Genomic DNA, 25507 nt, shown 5'->3' with positions numbered 1-25507 from the left:
TTATGATACCATATTATTCAAATAACAAATAAGTATGAAATTAAGTATACAAATTTCGAATAATGTTTAGAGAAAGTTAAAATTAAATTAATTGAATAGAAAATAAATAAGAAATATATCAGTCGTATACGTTACAGCGCAGAAAGTATCATTTATTCGCAAGAATCAGTTAAGAATATTTCATTCACTAAAATATAAATAATCATAGTATATCAATAATTAAAATAACAAATCGAAAATGTATTTAGAAACAGTAGAAATAAAAAAAGACAAAACATGTTATTATGTAACTGTGTACACACGTTATGACGATGACGACAAATATTTAACTGTATCTTTATTTCTTGTTTAATTCTTATTATCGGCGCAGATAAAAAATATCGTGCATGTTTGGGAAGTAGGACATTTAACTTCTTCATTAGTATCAGCCGCAATGACAGGTTCGTCTTTGACTCATTCTCCTCATCATGTCACGGTATTGATTATGTTGGATTTATCGCAACCGGAGATTTTATGGACCACTTTCGAAGAAGCTTTCTCGGTAGTTCGAAATGCAATGAAAATGAGTTATGACGATAAAATAATTCAGGAACTCAAACAACAGCGTATTAAAGAACGAAAAAAAGCAGTGGAAAGAGAAGTCGATCCATTTCCGATGAAACTTTGCCTTATTGGTGGAAAATATGATCAATTTAAGGTATCTTAAGCATATTTTCCAATGTAAAATATATCGTTATAGATGGTTATTAAATTGAAAACTATTACGAAATAATAAATTATCTAACGATTTTGAAATAGGATTTAAGTTTGGATAAAATAGAATTAGTTGGGAAAATATTAAGAGCTACAGCTCACGTTTTAGGCGCAGGACTCTATTATCATTCTGCAAAAGATAAATCTTTATTACGAAGAACTAAAGACTTGTTATCTCACTATGGATTTGGTATTCAATTTTCGTAAGTTTCTATACTGATTATCAAAATAATAGTTATATATTTTGATGTTGCAAAGTTTTGACATTGAATCGATATACTTTGCCTTTTCTTGAAAATTACAAATCAGCGATACCAAGTGCACAGATTTTGAGAAGCCATTAGCGATATCTGCCGGTGCAGACTCCCTCTCGTCGATCGATTTGCAATTTCCTCAAACCAGACCTTCGGCTATCTTAGATACCATCAAACAGATTTACGTTACTCGTATACCGCAAGAGTCAAGAAGCAACGAAATTATTCTGGAGGATCCAAGTAACGACCCCAACTTTAATGAACCGATCATCGACAGATTACGAGCTCAGAGAGAAGAGGTATCACTGAGTAATTTAATTTATACGTTGCAAGGAAGGAGAGAATTTGTTTTTCTTTTTTAATTTTTTTAAGCAGGATTTTTCTCTTCCAAGATTAATATCTTAAATGGCTGTCTATTGCAATCTTATTATGGTCTTTAGCTTAATTTTACTAATACTATTCATCCAAGAAACTGAAAGTAATTTATTTGTAGGAAATCAATATTCTACTTCACGATATGTTGGAAGGACGAATACCTCAAATTCCTATTCCGGATCCATCATAGAATTAGATAACCTGTGTGTCGTCATATGGATTTATCACAAGTACATGTAAAAAGGGGAAGAGATCTTTCGAGCGAAAGAAATCCCCTTAATGCATGTTTGTCACGTACTTGATCTTATTGAGATTGAAAGAAATCTCAGACAAGCGAAAAATTTCAGTTTACCTAGTTTGTATTTAACATGTTACTATCTGAAAATCTTATTTTACTCAAAAGGCTTATTTTACATTTTTACGTTTACATCAACGTAGATATGTACACGTAGAATCTACAAAATCCTGCTTGCGATATTGTGCTCATTCTAGTTCACATGTTAAGCTATACTACAAGAGGCATGAATGCCTACAATGGTAACGTCGATAAGACTTACGATAAAGTGTATTTATCGCGTTTAAAAAGAGTTATGGTATAGATTCTTGTACAAGTAATCGTACGATGATTCTACTGAGTTTAATATTCTTGTACGAGCAAAATATTCAAAAATATTAATATTAGTAATCGATGAATCTATTAAATCGATATTTGTAACTAGCTATGTGTATATATATATATATATCAATTAAAGTACTTTTATTCCTGAATATGCATATTATGGTTTCTAATAAGCGATTATTTTAAAATTCAAATGTTTCGTCGAAGAATGGTCATACGAAATTTTATGAATATACAGAATTACGACGAATGAATCCATTAATAAATTATTCGTCTACTAGATGAAAAATATCTTAAATTCGCCGTAATATTAACACTAATTTAACGACACGGTATTAAAGTTGTTTCACTGGAACTTACTTTCATCGAAATAAAACGACTGATCTTCCTCGAAATCAATCATTCAAATCATACGATTTCGATTCTCCGTAGCGATGAAATTACCCATACTCGTGTCATCGCGCACGCGTCTGTTGTTTCGCCCTTTCCCAACAGCGGTTCACCGTGAAATCGAAGGGAGTATAGGGTATAGCGAGAACGAGAGCGTAGGGGAAAGGTGGGGAGGGTGTCGTCGCACGGTTCCCGATTTCTAGCGGCAGTGGAGTAGTGCGCTGATAAGAGCAGCGGCGGCGAACGGTGACGCGTGCGCGCTGCGGTGCGATGCGCATGCGCCTCGAGGTACACGGGTCGCTCCCGATACGCGGATAGTCGGAGTCGAGAGTTTACGAAAACGGGATCCGACTGGGGGGGTTTTCGCTGCGTCGCGGGCCTCTCGCTTTCTGGCCTCGGTTTCCTCAGTGAAAATGCCGCTGTGATAGAGGCGCGCGCGGTGCCGTGTGCTCTGTCCGGGCTTGTCGCGCCCCTGCAACGAGCCAACAGTGTCAACTGTCCACACCAAATTTTATTGCGTTAGTGGTTCCACCGATTCGCGACTGTTATCTTCCCGGCGCTTTTCCCTCCCTCGCTGTCTCCTCTGTCTTTCTCTTTCGTTCTACTCTACTGCTTTTTCCACCTCGTGCATTCTATCCTTCTGGTTATTCGCGCGTTTTTTTACTATCTCGCAAACCATAGATCGGTCGCGCTCTGTGTGTCCCCACCTTCACGAAACGATACCGCAAGATTTGACACTGGAAGATCGTGACAGTGTAGAAGTGTCGCACGAGTTTCGTAATCGTTTGTTAACGGAGTTGCACCGACGATTCGAACAGGTGAGTTGAAAAAACAAGATCGACATGGTGTCGGTGTCAGTGATTGGCTCCTCCCAGATCAGTGTCGTTGATCGTTACACCTGTCACTGCGAATCAGGCTTCGGTAATTCGATCGTGTCGAATCGATAAAACCAAGAATTGATGGTTGGTTCTCGTCCGACCGACACGATGTTCGAAATGTATATCGCGGTGATCATAGACCGCCCCCTCCTGCTACTGCTTCTCGCGATTATCGATTCCGGTGTGAACGCGCCCTGTCTGGACAGTTATCTGGTCGTCCTTCTTGCACGCATCTTTCTTATTTGCGGGATTAAGTTTTTTCAATGATCAATATCGGCCCGCATAAATACAATACTGCTTCGCTAACTGGTCACGAGTAGGGACCTTATCTGGCTATTTATCGAGGAAGGTATACTTTTAATAACGACTAATTGACATAGACGTCAAAGGCTCCATCAAAGTCGACGTATAGGCTAGATAATGTGGTTAGATTTCGTTTCAAGACACAAACATTTTTTCAGTAAATAAGTCGGTGAAATTCTAAAAGACCACTTTCCAGCTTCGGAGAAAATATTCCCTTGGCGCTGCAGTAGAATTCAATTTATCTAAACTCGTTACACGACAAACAATTCATATAATTAGAGTTTACCAATTCTTCCATCGTTCTTTCGTCATTCTTTGTTCAAATAATAGAAATTCACGGCCAGATACATAAACGAATTCGACCGACAGTAGTTTGGTTAATCGAGCACTAAGTACGTTCTCGTCCGAATAAGTGCGCTTCTATTCTACTAAATATCACTTACACGGCCGATGCGTTCTTTCGTAGTTTCATGTGCGTGCGGAGAAAGCATAGAGGGTTCCCTAATCGCGTTCGCGAACGCGTGTTAACAGTTTAAGCGTGATTTTGGTACCGTAACTCACGAGCAGAAGGTAACGAGTCTTTAATGAGAATTAATTACACGCATCGTGACGACTGAGTTATCGCGAGAGTGTTTCGAATGTTTATATGTATTGATAGCGGTGCTCTATATGCAAGTGTACATTGTACATATACGCATATAATATACCGGTGGAAAAATTTATTTCCGAATTTGTACATTCTGGGTCTGAACATGCTTGTCTGGGAGATGTTGATCAATCACTGGCGTGTCAACTTATTCTGCTATTCTCTGATTCACTGATTTATACGGAAGTATGTAGATCGGAAATCTAACTTAATTATATTATATACGTATGATAGGACGAGACGCATCGTATGCGAAATTACATATCTGACATGGAAATGATGAGATCGTATGTACAATATAATATGACTAAACGTTTGATATTAAATATCGCGAAACGTTTGATATTTTTATTAAACGTCTGAATTGTACAGGTGATGGAATTTTTTAAGTAATCGATCGCGATCGACCCATTGGATCATATTTAGAACTATAAAAAGATTAAGATGACAATATAAAAGTGTCTAGTATAAAAGTATCTATATATATAGAATCGAGCGATAAGTTATGCAGAATGTTGAAGATTTCGAAATATTATCTCGTATTTGAACGCATGGGACGCATTGCGCCCAAAATCACGTATCACAGCGATGAAAGCTGAATAAAATTTTGACCTAAGAATTTTAACTATCTTAATTGTTATTTTAGTCATTTTTTTCTCTGTGTCCTGTGCAGAAGTGAAAAACTATCTGTTCCAAAAAATAAGTCTATAATTCCAAATATGGGTTGTATAATACGTAAAAGGTATTGCATTTGTGCTTGCATAAGAAGTAGCTATACCAGCCTAATATCAGAAATGTTTGTTGCATCTTTAGTCAGATAAATATAGCGTGCATTACAATGTCGAATCGGTCGATATACAGACCTATTGCTAACTTTTCTCAGTAGGTACTGTGCTCGACGTTCAATTATAACTCCTTATTGATTGCTCAAACTATACACTACAGGAGCAAAGCATTAGTTATTTGTAACAAAGTGGACGACGCGTAAAAAGATAAAAAAACTCTACGTAACGAAATTATCATACCCAAGTGACGAATTAATTCCTGTTCCGCAGCTAATAAATTAACATGAATTGAAAATAGGTTGACTTCAAACTGACATAGTTAATAGAAAAGCAACTATTACTTTCTGTTCGTGAAAAAGAGTCACGAGAATTAGCGAGAAATAAAAATTGTCCACGAAATCGGGTCAAGATCTGATCAAAATCTTGAGTAATAGATCCATGTTAAAGCAACGTGTATATATTTTTCACGGTTCCAGTTCCACCAAAAGAGGTACAGCTGCCATTTAGTCTATGCCTCGTTTACTTCCTACGTTCCCTTACTTTATCACATTTCGAATTTGTTTCTTTGCTTTGCTCAAAAATTTCTCGCTCCACTACCCGCTAAGAACTACCAAGGATGCGTTAGCTTATGAGATCAAGATGAAGATAGCTATCGGACGAAGATTTCATTTTGCAAACTGTTTGTATCTTTTATTGAACAAATTTAAATTTGGTAGATTGTAACCAGTGGATAAGATCTTATCGGAGCCAGAAGCTAAATACACTTAACATCTTTTACGAGACGAACTGCAGCACTCTGTGGGAGCATTGATATCTGAAAAACCAAAGATATAAAATACATTTGCATACGGGAGCGTTGTACAAGCAAAAATTGGCGAATAAAGACAAAAACGTTTCTCGTCGACGGTATTACTTTGATACGCAGCTGAAAATTACGCTACTAAAATGTTTATTACGTGAATCAAATTAACCTTTGAAACTTAAACGACTCCACTATACTACATGCTACAACATGTTAAGAATAGATAGTAAATCTAGTTTGTAACAAGAGTTGTTTCGGTGCTAAGCGATACTTAATATGCCTGCCTTTCGCAAAGGAATAATTTACGAGTGGTCGTGATAAAGGAGAGAAACTAGCGGTAATTACGAAAGGAAGCCTCTCTGAATCTGACCGAAGATGGCAGTGAGAAAGGTAGATAACCGAAGGATACCGAAACTTATTTCTTAATCTTATCTCGTTGTATTAATCATAGTCGTGTTGGTTCGATTTCGATTAGCGTTATGATCTTCTTTGTTCGTTTCTGGAAAGTAATTGTGTCGACAAATATTCAGGTAGGTTTCATTTTTACGTATAACGTTGTTTACAGCAGAGAGAGTGTTGAAAACGAAGAGCAAAAAATTTGAAATATATTTTATATATTTATAATACATAATATATATTCGAAGTATATAATTTGGTAACTCTATACATAAAATGAGTTACATGAGGACATATAGCACAATTGAAATAAACGATCAAGTCAATTTATTGCTTACGAAACTAACATTTTTCGCATATCATTCAGAGTACTGTAGTTATTTCAAAACAGAGCGCATGCAATTTTATTGAAATTACGACACTCAAAGAACAATGTGAGTCGCGTTAGTCTCACATTATCTATTGGGCATTAATATTTATATCTTCGACTATACATATCAACTACCGCATAAAGTATGTAACGAAATATAATTATAGGTATGTTTACTATATTAAAACGATAGAGCTCCCATGAAATCTTCTCTTATTAGCGATATTCGCACGTAGTATCAGTTATTCGTCACTCTTTAAGAAAGTTGTTACAAAAGATTATTAATGTTCGTTGTTCTTGTCCAAGGGACGAATTTGGATGATTTAGAACTTTTTGTGATATTGTTTATTAATAATACCGATATAGCTTCGATATAGCGTTAAAATCTTGGCGTTATTCCTGAAAAGATTCAAACATTGGTGAAACGACATTTCACGCGCATCGATTTGATATTACGTAATCGTAACATCAAGATATAAGAAATTGTAAGGACTCTCACGCAAGCTGTTTCTCAGAGCAGCGCAAAATTTTCTCGCGATTCGTGCGTTGATTTAACGAATAATCGATGAAAGGTCCGATAACGATCTTGCTGGGTAACTACGGATAAATTGAACAAATACTTCCAACAGACTGTAGGGCACGTAGATACGTGTGTGTGCCACGTGGCAACCGGGTCAATTGTATTCCATAACGAAGCAAATGCTCGTTATCCTCCGAACAATTCGATCATTGTCCTAGGGAACGCTTTGAAAACGTGGAACGTGCGTCTGACACTTTAAGGATGAGTTTTTCGAGCAACGTAGGTTGCATTGTAGCGTAAAAATGTTTATCCCTTAATTACAGACAATTCATCTCTGGAAGAAATATGAATTTTTATTTCATTAGTACAGTGCAGCGATGAAATTTTAGGATTTGAGTATCTCCGCTTGTAAAAAACCAATATAAAAAATAAATATACCTACACAGACGTATCGTTCGACAAAATAGTTGTAGTAATAATCAATGACTGTGTATTCATAACAGAGATTAAACCGAAAATGTAGGTAGAATTGTTCGTCCCTTCGATGTCTTAAGTTTGCCTTTTGTCTCGACGCTTCCTTAGCCTACGATCCAATTAGATAGGCCATGCTATTGTTCTTCGAAGGTTTATTAATTCTACGTCCAATTGTACGAAGTTCGAACCTCGACTCTTCGAACTTCAAGCTGTGTATTCCATAAATATGCAGGAAATGCGCTTATGTATATCATCTCATTATCATATCACGTATATTATCGTTTTATTTCATCTTTTGCCCCGTTTCCCCTTTTTCTTTTTGCTTAGAAGATCGACTCATTATTTGTATTCTATTACGTGTGGTAATTAGAGATAGCCATAATCCACCGGAACGATATATATATATATAGGTATGATCGATTATTATTATCGTGTAATTAGCATAGCATAGAAGTATCGGCGACTTACGTAAAATACGTAATATAATAAAATATACGTGTATTTGCATAATTACACGCAGTGTATTAAAAAGCTTTTCTAAAAGGGAAGCTAAAAAGGTAAAGGTAGTTGAAAGGAAAGAGAAATATTTGTTTGTTTCCATATTTCTGAAAGAAGCTACATTTGCATTGTTTTAATTCCATCAAGTCGAAATGTTTCGTTCACGGAATTCACGCCACGATCATCTTCTCGCTACGCCGTGGAAAAATTTCATAAGCCGAGTATGCAGTTTGTCGCTGTTTTATCGTGTTCAACGAAAAGATTGTCGCTGTCAAAGACCTTCTTTAATAATCACAGCTGAAAACATCGCGTCGGCCGTGTCTTCGCATATTTGCCATAGCTTCGCACAAATTAAAGCAGGACTCGGGCTCAAGTTCATCCCTTTTGTACGTAGCAATGGGCGCATTCGTGTGTGTTCGCACGATAATTTCAGATGCACGTTGCTCGCGACAGTGTCTTTACTGTACACGTGACATTTATTATGCCAACGTACTTCCTCTGTTTGTGTGTCAGACGACACTGGTATTCGTGACGAACTGCAATGCAGACGATTGCGGTATCGCCATATCAGAGACCTGCCGATGCGAAAACTTTGTGAATCAGCTAGCTCCGCTAGGCCTCGCAATTAACGCGAATTCACCATGATCACTCCAGTATCGAAATAGAAGGACTGGCGTGCTTTCATGCGAATTACGCGATCGATGGTCTCAAGGAGATTAGACTTATTTATGAAAGTTCCAACTTTTCGTATTTTATTAACAGACTATTTGTAGATATTAACCGGTTGACCGATATATATATATGGTATTTAATCGTATTGCAAATCATCAAGTATCTATCTTTATCCTTGGTTTTTCTGATGTAAAATAACCACGACAATGTCTTTATTTTAACAAGATCAGCGTTTAACGATCGTTTTTCAACGATTGTTCGTAAAGTCATAAAGTTTTCGACATCGCTGAAGTACATATATCTGGCTCTAGTATACTTGCTTTTGAATTTACATTAGATGGTGATCTCTTGCATTTAAATCGATCCATTATTCTGTGTATTTTTACGAAAGCGAACTTTTTCTCCGCTAATGATATTCTTAAAGTCGTACTATTTTATTACGTAACTAAATGTATCTACGTAAGATTAAATTTGCTTCGATTCGCGTATCTCCGTAACATTTTATCAAACTTATAAAAAGACATTCGGCGTTCAAAGCCGGAAATGTACTGAACCGATGAGAAAAAAAAGCGAAACAATGAAACTTAACCGCGTACAAAGTTATAGTATCGACTGTAGCTACATATTAGGTTGTTCGAAAAGTTTCTTTCGTTTCATAAGGTGATAACAGACGAACAACAATTTCTGTTTTATATTATTTTATCGAATTAGATATGATCTATTTCGTTCTATTTCTATTATTGTGTTCGTGCATAATTCAATAAACTAATATAAAAGAAAAAACATTGTGCGCCTATTATTTCCTTATAAAACGAAAGAAACTTTTCGGACAACCCAATAATATGAAGTAGAATGTAACGAAGGATCGCGTCGAAAAATAGAGTTCTTAAGCGTGAAAGAAGGTAGAAAGGATAGAAGAGAAATGCAACGCGTCTCGATTCCACGATCGACTGTCGCTCACTGTTGGTTAATTTGAACGGCTTCGTCCTCTTGCGTTTTGCCATCGGACAGAGTAACGATGGCCGGTTAAATTCGACGAAGTAACGGGCTTCTTGAAAGAGCATCGCTCCGGATACGGTATACAGCCTACCGACTGCGTGTTTACGTTACGAAACGTGTTCTCGCATTGCCGCGTAACCGTAAGAGCGTGACGAAAACCGAGCTACGTGGGTGACGGTCTGTCGTCCTCTTCTAAGCAACCTCCACCAACGACAACTCTGCCTTTCACGTAAAGTCGATACCGTGCAATCGTGTCGTTCGAGCCACGTTCGATCGCAAATCGAAAAGATTAGTTTTTAAACATTTTTTCCCTCTTCGAAACGAAGCGTACAAAAATATATTAGTTTGAAATTAGAACGATATAGTTTGCTTAACGTTAACGTTCTAACTTTATTCCATAAAAATGGAACGTTAAATATGTAAATCGAACTTAATCCCTCGCGAAAATGAAAATCCAATTACGTCCATATCGTACAATTTGAAAAGCAGGTCACACGCGTAAAGTTCCTTGCCAAAACAAACATGCGAAGGCTCCATAGCGAACCCGATTATTCATCGACATTGTAAATTTCATGAAACAAAAAAAAAAAAAAAAGAGAATCGAAGAAAGAACGAGGTCGTATAACGTGTTTCGTGTCCTTTGAAAAAAAAAGAAGTGGGTGAATCGCATAAAAATACTCGGTGAAGTAGCGACCTCCTTGGCTCTAAACGTGCTATTACGTAAAAAAGTTCTCTCTCGACAAGTTCTATTACCCCGATATACACGATGGATTGCCAAACGTTTCCAACTGAAATTTATTATATACCTGAACTATCTAAACGTGCAAAAATTGACTTTCGTTAGTTGCGTCGTTCTTTCGCCAAAACTTATAGCCGCGATACACGTCTCGCCTACAATGTACGTAATAAGATCGGCTGATTGAGATGACCAGAAAGTCGAGTTCGTCGATGGAATTCTCCTTTGCGAAGATTTGCTTCGTCGATTGCACGTTACAAGTTGCTACGTGTATGACGTTAACGATTGGTAAACAAAAGGTTGTCGTCGGACTTGATAGTTAGCACCGAATAGTTTCAGTGGCTTAAAATAGCAGTACGTGAAATATATTAAAACGTCGATTAGCTGCAGTAAAAGGGAGATAAAACGTTTCTGGTAACAGGATTTTCGGGTCACCGATGTGGAAGGGCCAAACACGGGGAATTGGATCATAAATAGCTTATTCGGAGAATTTATTCTACAAAAAGAAAGATAATTTTTGCGTATATCTAAAGAATCAGATACAGATGGCTAGCTACGCTCCATCTTTCTAAATGGGTTCGGAAAATATAGCAGTATGGGATATAAAAGCCCGTATCTGATCCACGATGAACGTACAAAGATACTGACAGACGACGACACTGTTGCGCGCCGCTTCCAAGAGCAAAGACTTCGCCTTACGTCTCGCCGTTATGAAAAAAAAAGAAAAAAAACGGGGCAAAAATTATACTCACTTTCCATGATTTTTAAACAAAATTATCTTTCTATGTCTTTTTTTCTTTCTTGTGGGTTAAATACAGATGAAAGCGTTCCATCAAGGTAGCAACATTGATCGAGCCTTGACACGGGTTCTTTTTTTAATACCATCGAAACCTTGCGTATTACCAACGCAACGCCTTGATACGATGGATCTTGTCTTTGGATACGTCTTTGTCATACGATGGATACACAAATAAAACGCTCGGGTCTATAAAAGAGCCAATGGACCCATAAATATTTACCGTGCGTCGTATTTTTCTTTTCCATCGCTCGCTTCTCTCCCCCGATACTGTTTTAACGAGACTACTCGCTACAGGAGGTCACCTGTTTATTTATCGATGGCAATTAAGGCGCGCGCAAGATAGATCTCGTGCGTGTCAACCGCGTTGGATATTTTCTTCGATAACGGCGATGATAAATCTAATAAATATATCTAATAATAATAATAATAATAAATAGTTGGCGGATATTTATGCAAATGTATATTTTCGCGGAACCTTACGTTTCCTCGTAAACGCGGTAGAAAATACATTTTGTTCCACGACTATCACCGCTAAACTCTACCGAACTAACTCTACTAAATTTGGATTCCGATCGACCGATGAATCGGATCCGCTGTAGGTACTTCCTAAAATTAGATCGTGAGATTTGTTTTAATCTTACAAATAGATCGAAATCGTAGCAAACCGAAACGTTTTCTTCTTTTTGCGCGATCGGTATTTCAGTTTATATAACACGAAGTATTATAAGATGATAGATCCCCATTTTGCGCCTCGTTCATGATGCTAGATACGTCGTATAGAAGAGATATATAAACGATATCGTTGGAAATAAAAATCAATGGATATAGCGAACAAAGATTCGCGAGCGTCGGCCATTTCTGAAAACGATCCGATCACGATCGGCTGTTGTCCACTAGATGACATTCGTTTTCTATAGAATTTCTCGCGAGCGCGAAAGGATAGCGGAGCCGATAAAATTTCTCGCCAATGGTATTGAATTATAACTTACTTGGCGCGGAGGATACCGTGATCACGAAGGCGGTTCCTTCTGGGCGAGGCTCCTCCATTGCACTTGGGTAGAGCTGAACCTTGCGAATACTCCTAATGTGGGTATGTCGAGCGCACAATTTTTGGTAGTCGGGACCTGCGTTCGCGCTGTCCCGGATTCACGAAATCGAAATGTAAAAGTTCCCTTTCTATTTTTTATTTAACGAGAGAAAAATATTTCTCGACCGCGACGATCGTTTTTGTTTGCGTTTAGCAGTTGAAACGTGTACCGATCTTCGATACATAATACCACGAATATTTTCTCCTCGTTACAAACTTTTCCGTCGTGTAAAACGTGCGAAAATATTCCTCTCGGCTTTGATATTTCTTCTATTTCGAGTTTGTCGGATGAAATAGCGAAATAGTCTTACTCTTTCGACGGAAAGATATATCTGTCTCGAGTTCCTGACACATTTTCAAGAAAGAATAATAGACGTGTCTTCGACTCGTGCGAATTCGGTGAAAAATGTATACACACGGGAAACAATAAAATTCACGTACGCGCCTCTACCTCGTCGATAGACAGAGTTGTTCGTTGCTGAAACAGTGGTTTCTTGTTAGAGGATGTATGACGATAAACGCGGCAAGCGCGACAAACGATAAGAGTTAAGAATATAACTATGTTCTTTTTTATTTCTAAAGTTCTATTTTTCCTTCTTTCGCTTTATTCTTAAACTTTTATCTTTGTATCGGTCGAGAGACAAAGATATCTCATAAACGGAACGTCTTGGCGTAAAAATTTAACAATGTCCTAATTTCTTATTCTCTGAAAATTATTTCGTTCGCGTGCCTCGGTTTATGAAAGCGAAACATATCGATCATTCTCTTGCGTGAACACTTTATGCTTCTATCGAAACTTGCAAATTTTACGTAATGGAAGCTCGTACCGGTCGCCAGATGTGACCCTGACGAATCTTAAGATACTGTCAAATGGCAAAAAGATACCGAGTTTCGTCGCAGAATTCTATTTTGGTAAAATTTAAAAGCTTAAAAGACGATGGTAGTGAAATATTATTGCCGTGTTCTTTCCCTTTCGTATTGTAAAGTTATTTCAATTTGAAACACCGCTGTCTTCGAAAAAAGGAACAATTCGTTACTTTATTTATGCTTAGACTAGAACGTGTCTCGCGTATCTTGCGGTTTCGCGTTTACGTGCCTATGTAACGTTTACTGATATTACCGAGAAATTGTTGGAAATACAGAACCATAAGCAAGCTACGAAATAATAAATACGAATAATAAATAATAAGTCCTAGATTATTATTTATTCCGTGACGTCTCAAACAATGTCAAGTCTTCGCCATTTACATAGTTTATCGTTTAAATTTCGCGATCGAACGTTTTACGATTTTAAAACGATTGGGTAGCATTATTTATTATACAACTTGATACGCGTCCCCACTGTAGTCCGTTTATAAGATGCTACTTTATGTATTAAGCTTGGAAAGAATATTATTTTTAGTTTGTTCTAGACATTTTTCTCTGGAAGGCAGTAAAGTTCCGTAGATTCTGGTGACACAAAGAATATAACGCGCGAAAGCATTTTTTACATCCCACGGAATTTTCTTCGATACCGTGACAATAGAGAGCGTTAAGTTACCCTTGACATATCTTTCCCTCGATTTTCTTAGTATCTCAAAAGGTAATGCCTACTTAATGATAAAAAGGTGTGCTTCTTATTAAAGTGCTTTCCAATAGCACTCTTTGTACGTGCTTCGTTGTAATAAAAAAAATTGTTATTTTAATTATCAAAACATTTCATAGTTTTTAATGTATGGTAAGTATAATATATCATATCAGTATAATATACATATATAAGGTTTCGAAACGATGTGATTATTTTATTATATAATGTTCCGTTGAGAGGTAAATTTTACGACCGTTTACAGACATTCGACAGAATTTAGAATACGATTTAATGAAATTATTGGAAGAGGACTTTTGCATTTATCCTTGATCTTTATCACGCAAACCCAACACTGACGATGAAATAAAGGCATGGCGAACAGGCTGCGAGTCCTTTCATTGAAATATGTACCTTTTTTTGTGTCGAAAGCAATTTCATTCTTCGATTTCCACGGTATGTATTTTTCATCACGGTTCTTGGAATTTTATCTTTTCACTCGTTTTTTTAAGCTCTATAATTTCCTGCGAATGTCACGCTATCTGTCGTGCAGGATTTTTACACTCTGTTGTAAATGCAGAAATACTTGTATGAAAATAATTTCAATGGAATATACAAGGTGGTTGGCAACTGATGGTACAAGCGGAGAGGGGGTGATTCTACGCGAAAAAAGAAGTCGAAAATATAGAATACAAATTTTTCGTTCGAGGCTTTGTTTTCGAGAAAATCGACTTTGAATTTTATCGCGTCTCGTTATAACTGATCTCACTGTAGATCGTTGTCTCGATGGAAAAATTAAAAAAAAAAATTGTTATTCTATATTTTCGACTTGTTTTTTCGCGTAGAATCACCCCCTTTCCGCTTACCACCAGTTACCAACCACCCTGTATATACTACAAAAACTATTATAATATAAATTTGCTTATCCGTCGTCATTCTTCAATTATTCAAACTATTTGATTTTTGCTGTTCATCGCAAGCAACCGACAATTTCTAATTAAAATCGTTAAACAATTATTTTGATAATATTTATACGATGGATCACATAAATTCACGGAATGAGTGCTACTTTGTATGCCAAATATATGATCTTTTAACGGAATTTTATTCGGATATAAATTCACGGTAGAGATATGTATTAAAGATTTATGAAATAAAAAACAATTCCAAAGTAATTTCAACATTTTACTCGTCAGACGTTTCAACAAATAACGCTGAAATAACTTCGAACGAAACGTTTCTATCGAATCACCTTTCGCGTTATTCGTCTCTTCCTCCTCCCTTTGCGACTGTTGGAGGATGCTACGGTGACTGTTTCCCATTGCTTGCTGGAAAAAATACAACGATGCCTTTGGAAGAGCCGTGAAGGACGTGGCTGGTCGTCTCGCGTGCCACTTATTTCCCTTTCCTGGCGTGAAGCACTTTTCCCTTGAGAATCGTGGCTTATGATCGGGGAAACGAGTCTACCGCAACAATCGGACCAACGTAAGCAGACGAAACGATCCAGACTTTTGTTAACGAACGAGTTACTCATTCGTTTTGGTCTTATCTCAATTATTTGTCCTATGAGATTCTTCAGAACGCGAGGATGAAGCAGCCACAAAACGAACGTATCGATGTAGGTAGATTTATAGGAAGTAAAGAATACTAATACATAGTTAAATATAAAGGTTATTCGATATTTCTCTAATATTACATGAAATAAGGCGATCAAGAGCCTATAATTCATGAAATTTACGCGTTTTACCACATTTATTACTATTGTACAAGAGAATTTATTCATTTTGATAACTTGTAATTTAATTTTTCAAGTTTTGTTAACATTTTGTTGTTATATAAAATAATTTACAAAAGAAAAAGAACCGTTACGCTTATTGCTTCGTTTATCAAACTGAACTTCCAATCTTGTTTCATGATTAAGCGAAGTTGACTGTAGGCGCCGTAATGTAGGCAACCGATAGCTACAAAGCAACGGCATGCAAACACGTTTGACAATAGTTAGGCGTAATAACATGTCGCAAACAATATGTACATATATTCGAGGCTAATACATTCTATTATTTAGATACACATTATATGTGCAATCCATTATAGAAAGATATGCATTCTTTTACCATTTAGATTGATTATTATCTATATGGATTTTATACGGATTCATTGATACTGTAGAAATTTAGAATACGTAAGTAGATTCTAGATAATGGTTCCGATATTATAAATATTAATTGAAGTAGAGTGCATAAACATTATTAAAATATTAGGATTCCCTAAGTTTTGCTAACGCAATATAATAGTGATTCCCAATTTGACAAATATTTGGCTGAAGCGTAGTGTCATCTTTTCAATATCGCATTCTGTAGTTTATTCAACCGGATAAAAATGATAAAGAATGATGCATTAGAAAAAAATTATTATTAGATTATGGATAACAGTAAACAAAATTAAATGGTAAATAAACAAGTAAATTTAAAGTCCTTTTTACCATAGTTGTTTGTTGCACTATTAATATTATACAGCCTATGTGTTAAGGAAAACGGTTTCAAATAACCAGAAAAAGTATCTTGTATAAGAAAAATTGTATCATATCTTCTTTTTTATTAACGATTATAGTACAGAGGAAGAAACCAATTTATGGACTAACCTAATATATTTTAGAAATTATTGTGCAAACTTCGATTCTTCCATTGACTTCAGTTAGGAATAAATTGATATTTCCTTCAATGCTCGTTGTAGCAACATTGTCCCTGGCTTGTATATAAATTACAAATTCTCATTTGTTCACTATCATAATTATGAAAATTATGATACCTCGTTCGAGCCTTTCGCTAATAACTGACTCAGTGGACCAACGTTAAATAGACATTGTTCTAAGATGAAAATTATCTCGCGCCCATTGACAATTGAAATTGCATCAAAATTATGCTTTCTTAGACAGCGCATTAAAGATGCATACCACATATCCTGCGGTGATTCAGTAGTACTAGGTTCGGCAGTAGCGCATGAACAACCGCTAGATGTTGTGGATTTTGTAGTGCTATTTGCTGGTCCTTCAGTACTACTTGAAGTAGATTCTTGAGTAGTTCTACTTGCTGGTCCTTCTGTGCTGCTTGAGCTGGATTCTTGGGTAGTTCTACTTGCAGGTCCTTCTGTGCTGCTTACGGTAGATTCTTGGCTAGTGCTACCGGCAGGCCCCTCTGTGGCGCTAGAACTGGAATCTGGAGTAGTGCTAATAGCTGGTCCTTCTGTGGTGTCTGAGGATGATCCCTTTGTGCTAGTGGTACTTGGAGTTTCCGTGCTGCTTGAGCTGGATTCTTGGGTACTGCTACTCGCTGGTCCTCCTGTGCTGCTTGAGCTAGATTCTTGGGTAGTGGCAACAGTTGGTCCTTCTGTGGTGCTAGGTCCCGATTCTGGGGTAGTGCTAATAGCAGGTTGTTCTGTGCTGCTGGAGGATGATTCCTTTGTACTAGTTGTACTTGGACCTTCTGTGTTGCTTGAGCTGGATTCTTGGATAGTGCTACTTGCTGGTCCTTCTGTCGTGTCTGAGGATGATTCCTTTGTACTAGTAGTACTTGGAGCTTCCGTGCTGCTTGAGCTGGATTCTTCAGTAGTTCTACTTGCTGGTGCTTCTGTGCTGCTTACGGTAGATTGTTGGCTAGTGCTACTTGCAGGTCCTTCTGTGGCGCTAGAACTGGAGTCTGGGGTGGTGCTAATAGCTGGTCCTTCTGTGGTGTCTGAGGATAATCCCTTTGTGCTAGTGGTACTTGGAGCTTCCGTGCTGCTTGAGCTGGATTCTTGGCTACTGCTACTTGCTGGTCCTTCTGTGGTGACTGAGGATGATTCCTTTGTATTAGTAGTACTTGGAGCTTCTGTGCTGCTTGAGCTGGATTCTTGAGTAGTTCTACTTGCTGGTCCTTCTGTGCTGCTTACGGTAGATTCTTGGCTAGTGCTACCGGCAGGCCCCTCTGTGGCGCTAGAACTGGAATCTGGAGTAGTGCTAATAGCTGGTCCTTCTGTGGTGTCTGAGGATGATCCCTTTGTGCTAGTGGTACTTGGAGTTTCCGTGCTGCTTGAGCTGGATTCTTGGGTACTGCTACTCGCTGGCCCTCCTGTGCTGCTTGAGCTAGATTCTTGGGTAGTGGCAACAGTTGGTCCTTCTGTGGTGCTAGGTCCCGATTCTGGGGTAGTGCTAATAGCAGGTTGTTCTGTGCTGCTGGAGGATGATTCCTTTGTACTAGTTGTACTTGGAGCTTCCGTGCTGCTTGAGCTGGATTCTTCAGTAGTTCTACTTGCTGGTGCTTCTGTGCTGCTTACGGTAGATTGTTGGCTAGTGCTACTTGTAGGTCCTTCTGTGGCGCTAGAACTGGAGTCTGGGGTGGTGCTAATAACTGGTCCTTCTGTGGTGTCTGAGGATGATCCCTTTGTACTAGTAGGACTTGGACCTTCTGTGCTGCTTGAGCTGGAGTCCTGGGTAGAGCTACTTGTTGATCCTTCTGTGCTGCTTGAACTAGATTCTTGGGTACTGGTAAGAACTGGGCCTTCTGTGGTGCTAGAACTCGATTGTGGAATAGTGCTAATAGCAGGTTGTTCTGTGCTGCTGGAGGATGATTCCTTTGTACTCGTAGTGCTTGGACCTTCTGTGCTGCTTGAGCTAGATTCTTGGGTAGTGCTACTCGCTGGTCCTCCTGTGCTGCTTGAGCTAGATTCTTGGGTAGTGGCAACAGTTGGTCCTTCTGTGGTGCTAGGTCTCGATTCTGGGGTAGTGCTAATAGCAGGTTGTTCTGTGCTGCTGGAGGATGATTCCTTTGTACTAGTTGTACTTGGACCTTCTGTGTTGCTTGAGCTGGATTCTTGGGTAGTGCTACTTGCTGGTCCTTCTGTGGTGTCTGAGGATGATTCCTTTGTACTAGTAGTACTTGGAGCTTCCGTGCTGCTTGAGCTGGATTCTTCAGTAGTTTTACTTGCTGGTGCTTCTGTGCTGCTTACGGTAGATTGTTGGCTAGTGCTACTTGTAGGTCCTTCTGTGGCGCTAGAACTGGAGTCTGGGGTGGTGCTAATAACTGGTCCTTCTGTGGTGTCTGAGGATGATCCCTTTGTACTAGTAGGACTTGGACCTTCTGTGCTGCTTGAGCTGGAGTCCTGGGTAGAGCTACTTGTTGATCCTTCTGTGCTGCTTGAACTAGATTCTTGGGTACTGGTAAGAACTGGGCCTTCTGTGGTGCTAGAACTCGATTGTGGAATAGTGCTAATAGCAGGCTGTTCTGTGCTGCTGGAGGATGATTCCTTTGTACTCGTAGTGCTTGGACCTTCTGTGCTGCTTGAGCTAGATTCTTGGGTAGTGCTACTCGCTGGTCCTCCTGTGCTGCTTGAGCTAGATTCTTGGGTAGTGGCAACAGTTGGTCCTTCTGTGGTGCTAGGTCTCGATTCTGGGGTAGTGCTAATAGCAGGTTGTTCTGTGCTGCTGGAGGATGATTCCTTTGTACTATTTGTACTTGGACCTTCTGTGTTGCTTGAGCTGGATTCTTGGGTAGTGCTACTTGCTGATCCTTCTGTCGTGTCTGAGGATGATTCCTTTGTACTAGTAGTACTTGGAGCTTCTGTGCTGCTTGAGCTGGATTCTTGGGTAGTTCTACTTGCTTGCCCTTCTGTGCTGCTTGAGCTGGATTCTTGGGTACTTCTACTTACAGGTCCTTCTGTGGCGCTAGAACTGGAGTCTGGGGTAGTGCTAATAGCTGGTCCTTCTGTGGTGTCTGAAGATGATCCCTTTGTGCTAGTAGTACTTGGTGCTTCCGTGCTCCTTGAGCTGGATTCTTGGGTAGTGCTAATCGTTGGTTGTTCTGTGCTGCTTACGGTAGATTGTTGGCTAGTGCTACTTGCAGGTCCTTCTGTGGCGCTAGAACTGGAGTCTTGGGTGGTGCTAATAGCTGGTCCTTCTGTGGTGCCTGAGGATGATTCCCTTGTGCTAGTGGTACTTGGAGCTTCCGTGCTGCTTGAACTGGATTCTTGGGTAGTCCTACTTGCTGGTCCTTCTGTGCTGCTTGAGCTGGATTCTTGGGTAGTTCTACTTACAGGTGCTTCTGTGGTGCTAGAACTCGATTGTGGGATAGTGCTAATAGCAGGTTGTTCTGTGCTGCTGGAGGATGATTCCTTTGTGCTAGTAGTATTTGGAGCTTCTGTGCTGCTTGAGCTGGATTCTTGGGTAGTGCTAATCGTAGGTTGTTCTGTGCTGCTGGAGGATGATTCCTTTGTACTCGTAGTGCTTGGACCTTCTGTGCTGCTTGAGCTGGATTCTTGGGTAGTGCTACTCGCTGGTCCTCCTGTGCTGCTTGAGCTAGATTCTTGGGTAGTGGCAACAGTTGGACCTTCTGTGGTACTAGGTCTCGATTCTGGCGTAGTGCCAATAGCAGGTTGTTCTGTGCTGCTGGAGGATGATTCCTTTGTACTAGTTGTACTTGGACCTTCTGTGTTGCTTGAGCTGGATTCTTGGGTAGTGCTACTTGCTGGTCCTTCTGTCGTGTCTGAGGATGATTCCTTTGTACTAGTAGTACTTGGAGCTTCCGTGCTGCTTGAGCTGGATTCTTCAGTAGTTTTACTTGCTGGTACTTCTGTGCTGCTTACGGTAGATTGTTGGCTAGTGCTACTTGTAGGTCCTTCTGTGGCGCTAGAACTGGAGTCTGGAGTGGTGCTAATAGCTGGTCCTTCTGTGGTGTCTGAGGATGATCCCTTTGTGCTAGTGGTACTTGGAGTTTCCGTGCTGCTTGAGCTGGATTCTTGGGAACTGCTACTCGCTGGCCCTCCTGTGCTGCTTGAGCTAGATTCTTGGGTAGTGGCAACAGTTGGTCCTTCTGTGGTGCTAGGTCTCGATTCTGGGGTAGTGCTAATAGCAGGTTGTTCTGTGCTGCTGGAAGATGATTCCTTTGTACTGGTAGGACTTGGACCTTCTGTGCTGCTTGAGCTGGAGTCCTGGGTAGTGCTACTTGCTGATCCTTCTGTGCTGCTTGAGCTAGATTCTTGGGTACTGGTAAGAACTGGTCCTTCTGTGGTGCTAGAACTCGATTGTGGGATAGTGCTAATAGCAGGTTGTTCTGTGCTACTGGAGGATGATTCCTTTGTACTAGTTATACTTGGAGCTTCCGTGCTGCTTGAGCTGGATTCTTGGGTAGTTCTACTTGCTGGTCCTTCTGTGCTGCTTGAGCTGGATTCTTGGGTAGTTCTACTTACAGGTCCTTCTGTGGCGCTAGAACTGGGGTCTAGGGTAGTGCTAATAGCAGGTTGTTCTGTGCTGCTGGAGGATGATTCCTTTGTACTAGTTGTACTTGGACCTCCTGTGTTGCTTGAGCTGGATTCTTGGGTAGTGCTACTTGCTGGTCCTTCTGTGCTGCTTGAGCTGGATTCTTGGGTAGTTCTACTTGCTGGTCCTTCTGTGGTGCTTGAACTGGAGTCTGGAGTAGTGCTAATAGCTGGTCCTTCGGTGGTGTCTGAGGATGATACCTTTGTGCTAGTAGTACGTGGAGCTTCTGTGCTGCTTGAGCTGGATCCTTGGGTAGTGCTACTAGCGGTTTCTTCTGTACTGGTTGAGGATGATTCCTTTGTACTAGTAGTACTTGGACCTCCTGTGCTGCTTGAGCTGGATTCTTGGGTAGTGCTACTTGTTGGTCCTTCTGTGCTGCTTACGGTAGATTCTTGGCCAGTGCTGCTTGCTGGTCCTTCTGTGCTACCTGTGGTAGATTTTTGAGTAGTGCTGCTAGCTGACCCTTCTGTAGTGCTTGAGGTTGATTTTTCAGTTGCACTACTAGCTGGTTTTTTTGTGTTCCTGGAAGTCGATTCTTGGGTGGTACTACTAGTTGGTACTTTCGTAGTTACAGTTGTTTTGTCTGATGTGTGCGGTGCGCGTGTACCATGTGATGGTGTCGAGCGTTGTGTTGTCGAAGTTTGAGGCTCTACATTGTTGCATTTTTTAATCTTTTTGAGGATTTTTTCAAGTTTTTCAAAAAGAGATAGTTGAAGCTTTGTTACATTGCAGTCTGATAGTGTATGTTTCAATTTTGACATATGTTTAATCTGTTGGGTGGCTTCTTTTGTAATCTTCGGAAGATCCGTGTTCGAAAGTTTCGTTACTTTCCTCAGTCCCTATTATGGTTGTATGGGATAAAAATAAAATTTCTATTATATTAATTTGTAGTGGTTTTAATATCTTGCTAATTGTGATCATTTTTATGATTGTTACGAGGAATTAAATGTCGTTCATTTAAACTATAGAATATTATTTATAGATAATATCTGTATATAGTATATATTTTTGTATGTCGTTTTACGCATTACTAGGTTAAAAATATTTGTCGTTTATTCTGAATAAAATATATTTGTGTATAATTTTACTTTTTATTCCAGAAACGGTATTATTTATTGTAGAAACGGGTTAAGTACTTACGTTATCTAAACATGCAATTGCATCAATGAGATGTACGTTGGATACGACACATTGTGCAGTTTCGTCAACAACAGCTTCAGTCTTAGTCTGGAAGTTTTCAGAAGCTCGAACTATTTTCTCTTCCACTTCTATCGCTTCATCCATATAGTTTGAAACACATTTATTAACCGAATTTAAGATCTTGTCACGTATTTTCTTCAAGTCCTTTGCGATAGCTGTGCACTGGTCGTTATTATTTCTATGTGCTTTTTTTTTTAAAATTTTCATTTCATGTGCCACCTAGATGCACAAAGCGAAAAGACATTGTAACACAGAGAAACTTGTGTCATAATTTAATTATTCATTACATATGTACATATATAATATAATATAATATATTATGTAACATAGCACACATATATCTATCTTTTTCTATTTTTTCCATTTCGAAGCTATAGTTTGTTCTAGTTGTGTGAGGCACCCTGTATATATTTGAATCGTAATATCCAATTACCCATATGTATTACTCGTGGAATGACTTAAATGTATTTTTCAAATCTTGAAATGATTACTGCTAGGAATATACAATATTACACACTTACATCCTTCAATATGTCATTGACTTTATATTTCGCATTCCTCTTTATTTCTTTGCTGTTTTCCCTTATTTGCTTCAGATAAAAATTAGCTTCCTCTTTATGATGCTTTAAGACTACCTTTGCGTCTTGAACGATGCCTTTTATTTTTACCGTAACTTTTTCTTCGTGTTTATGTACTCTGCTCGCTGGATCGAGGAATCCTGGTAACCCAGGAAAGGCACTACCCTAAAATAAAACAAAAATAGATTTTTTGATAAGTTAGGTGGTGTCGTCGCGCGGAAATGTCTATCCGTAGGTAACTCGTTTTTAGAAACGTCATGTAAGATGTAAATAAGAAGGAAAGATCAAATTATTTTGAAAAATATTAGCAAAAAGGAAAGAGATTCCGAGTTAACTCGGAACTTGAGAAAAATTCACTTACATACGCAGCTATAACGAAGAAACAGAGTACAATTGCGAATTTCACCATTTTTGACCCCTTCAAACACGACGAATTTGAGACAATGCCAAGATATTGCGTTTCTCATTTATATAAGCTGTAGAGTTCGTAAAAAATAATTTATCCGTCAAAAAACACACGTAGCTTTCGACACTTGTGTCAATGTACAAACATAGCTAATTAAAATGATACGACATGTAATTGACATATTATCGACGAATAATTTAACTTTTATGTCAACTACGCTATATATAATCAAATTGATCGAACGTAACGTACACGTTTCATTTTCTCCTTTAATCTTTTGATAAAGAAAGGTACTGCGGTTATTTATATATGATTGGAAACATTCGATCCAGCAATTTGACATTTTTGTCAAAATATTTTTTTGCCGTTTAGAGCTGCAATTTGTGCAAATAATATTGTACAATTTCGCTTTATTTTGTCAGAGATTGGTCAAATGATTACGCGATTTTATGTAGCGTCGAAATATATGATTTAAATAATTTCTCGTATTAAAATTTATATCCCTGTTAGCGGAGATCTTTTGTAATCTGCTCGTATAGCGTTTCTGATAACGCGTTGTTCGCTTCGTATTGTGCAAATTTATTTAAACAGATTTATTTGAATAAAGATTTATCGAGAAAGAAATTGAAGATTGTTAGAAAAGGAAAGAAGGAGTAACTTTGGAAAATTTGATATTTGCTTGACGTTACGGAATACTGTTTAAATGGCATTGATCGGTAGAGGAGGCGTTTTCGTAGCATCGTAATTCGAGTAACGATTTAAGTATCGAATCGTTTTGTATCTTCCGTATTTTACTATTTACGTTACTAACATTCATTTTTATATTTCTTTTCCTCGGGTATACTTTACGTATCTTTGTCGCAAATGTCGTAGCACGGTCTAACATACGTAGCAAAGTATAGTTACCAAATAGAAAATAGAATTGCAATTTTATATATCAATTAATTCAGCGAATCGAGGCAGCACAAAGGCGATTTCTTCGATTAACCTTCCATTAAATGTCTAATACGAAACTACCTTTTGTTGCAAGCAACATCTACATGTTAGGATCGAACGTTTCGCCGTTACGATCGACTTTCTACGAGCGACATGTTTGATCGTATGAGTGCGTACACGAGTAGCTGCAGACACGTAAAATTTCACCCCAATAAAACGTTCCCATAGAGTACGACGCGCAGGGTGTCGTGGGAACCGTTTCACTCGATGTAAAGCACCGTGCACATTTTTATGGGGCGCGTAGACGTAACCAAGTAGCTTGGGGATTCCTTTGTAATATAATGAATCGACGATTCTTCTCGTCTCAGCTATCGACCGATTTTCCCCTGTACGAGTATCTTGCCTCGGTCGATCGTACAATTTAGATGCGACAAGTGACGTAAATGCCGAAGAAGAAAAACCAAATGATGTAAAATACAAAGTAATTTTTTGCCCAAGAAGGATGTCAATTTCATTCTGTGCCACTTATCTTTCTTCTATTTCTGTAAAAATTACAAGCGTTTGCGGTACAGAGGCTTTAAACGATAAACAGCCTAAATACGAAAATTAATCCTCCTCGCTTGTAACATCGAATCAACGATTTTTCAAACGAAAATGCGACAAAATTTATGAAACGATATAATACAAGAGCACGAACTGTTCGACTCTCTTACGTTCCTCGTACGTTACAGATCAATTTATAGAAAATATTTCAAATTAATGATTTTATCACTTCGAAAAAGATAAAGAGAGAAGAGACGGAATGTTTCGATTAACCTAATATACGTATTTTTCTTTGCGTGAATTTGTTTGCTCGATCAATAATCCAATATTTGATAGAAATATACGTAAATGTATCAGTTAATGTTTGTATTCGTTCAAGCGAGCAGTGGGAATAGTTTTCGAGTAAACAGGAACAGGTCACGTACGTATGTACAACTTGAACGAACTTAACGTTTAAACGTTAGTCCATCAAATGTCAAGTTTTCGTCCTTTGGGTTTAACATTGGGAAAATCAGTTCTATTAAATGAAAACGTAACAATCAAAGTTACTTTAATAATAAAATAAAAAAAAAAAATAAAATTAATCGATTGTTCTCAATCTTATACAGGGTGGTTGGTAACCGGTGGTACAAGGGG

At 38.5% G+C, this 25507-nt stretch overlaps 3 protein-coding genes and 1 non-coding gene across 5 annotated transcripts in view; 3 read left to right on the top strand and 1 right to left on the bottom strand.

Annotated features, from left to right (window-relative positions):
• The first annotated feature begins 38 nt into the window (after positions 1 to 38).
• Positions 39 to 3209, top strand: LOC117208001 (cytoplasmic dynein 2 light intermediate chain 1). The gene is made up of 4 exons (XM_033448793.1): positions 39 to 697; positions 799 to 956; positions 1063 to 1306; positions 1501 to 3209. The coding sequence occupies exons 1-4, from the start codon at positions 434 to 436 to the stop codon at positions 1570 to 1572; spliced, it is 738 nt and encodes a 245-aa protein (XP_033304684.1). The 5' UTR covers positions 39 to 433; the 3' UTR covers positions 1573 to 3209.
• LOC117208000 (protein numb) overlaps positions 2730 to 25507 on the top strand; it is a 59597-nt gene continuing 36819 nt past the window's right edge. For both annotated transcript variants that reach the window (XM_033448792.1, XM_033448791.1), the window contains exon 1: positions 2730 to 3209. The gene's annotated coding sequence lies outside the window, so the exon portion shown is untranslated. The remainder of the gene's footprint in view (positions 3210 to 25507) is intronic.
• On the top strand, positions 12251 to 12414 carry LOC117208007. The gene has a single exon (XR_004487615.1). It is a non-coding gene; the product is annotated as a U1 spliceosomal RNA (small nuclear RNA).
• LOC117207860 (serine-rich adhesin for platelets-like) lies at positions 16513 to 23395 on the bottom strand. Its single transcript, XM_033448511.1, has 4 exons — positions 23348 to 23395; positions 22930 to 23151; positions 22349 to 22627; positions 16513 to 22047 (listed from the first exon to the last, which is right to left on the bottom strand). Exons 1-4 carry the CDS (start codon positions 23393 to 23395, stop codon positions 16720 to 16722), a joined length of 5877 nt encoding a protein of 1958 aa, XP_033304402.1. The 3' UTR covers positions 16513 to 16719.

Source organism: Bombus bifarius, unplaced genomic scaffold, assembly GCF_011952205.1.
Source record: "Bombus bifarius isolate JDL3187 unplaced genomic scaffold, Bbif_JDL3187 scf7180000008047, whole genome shotgun sequence".
In the NCBI taxonomy this organism is placed as follows: domain Eukaryota; kingdom Metazoa; phylum Arthropoda; class Insecta; order Hymenoptera; family Apidae; genus Bombus; species Bombus bifarius.
Note: the sequence above shows the minus strand (reverse complement) of the source record. Positions and strands in the feature narration are given on the sequence as shown.

Coding starts and splice junctions, on each gene's coding strand:
- LOC117208001 (XM_033448793.1), top strand. CDS start 434: ATGACAGGTTCGTCTTTGACTCATTCTCCTCATCATGTCACGGTATTG. Junction 698..798: donor GAAAATATGATCAATTTAAG/GTATCTTAAGCA, acceptor ATTTTGAAATAG/GATTTAAGTTTGGATAAAAT. Junction 957..1,062: donor GGATTTGGTATTCAATTTTC/GTAAGTTTCTAT, acceptor ATTACAAATCAG/CGATACCAAGTGCACAGATT.
- LOC117207860 (XM_033448511.1), bottom strand. CDS start 23,395: ATGGTGAAATTCGCAATTGTACTCTGTTTCTTCGTTATAGCTGCGTAT. Junction 23,152..23,347: donor TCTTCGTTATAGCTGCGTAT/GTAAGTGAATTT, acceptor GTTTTATTTTAG/GGTAGTGCCTTTCCTGGGTT. Junction 22,048..22,348: donor CAATTGCATGTTTAGATAAC/GTAAGTACTTAA, acceptor CAACCATAATAG/GGACTGAGGAAAGTAACGAA.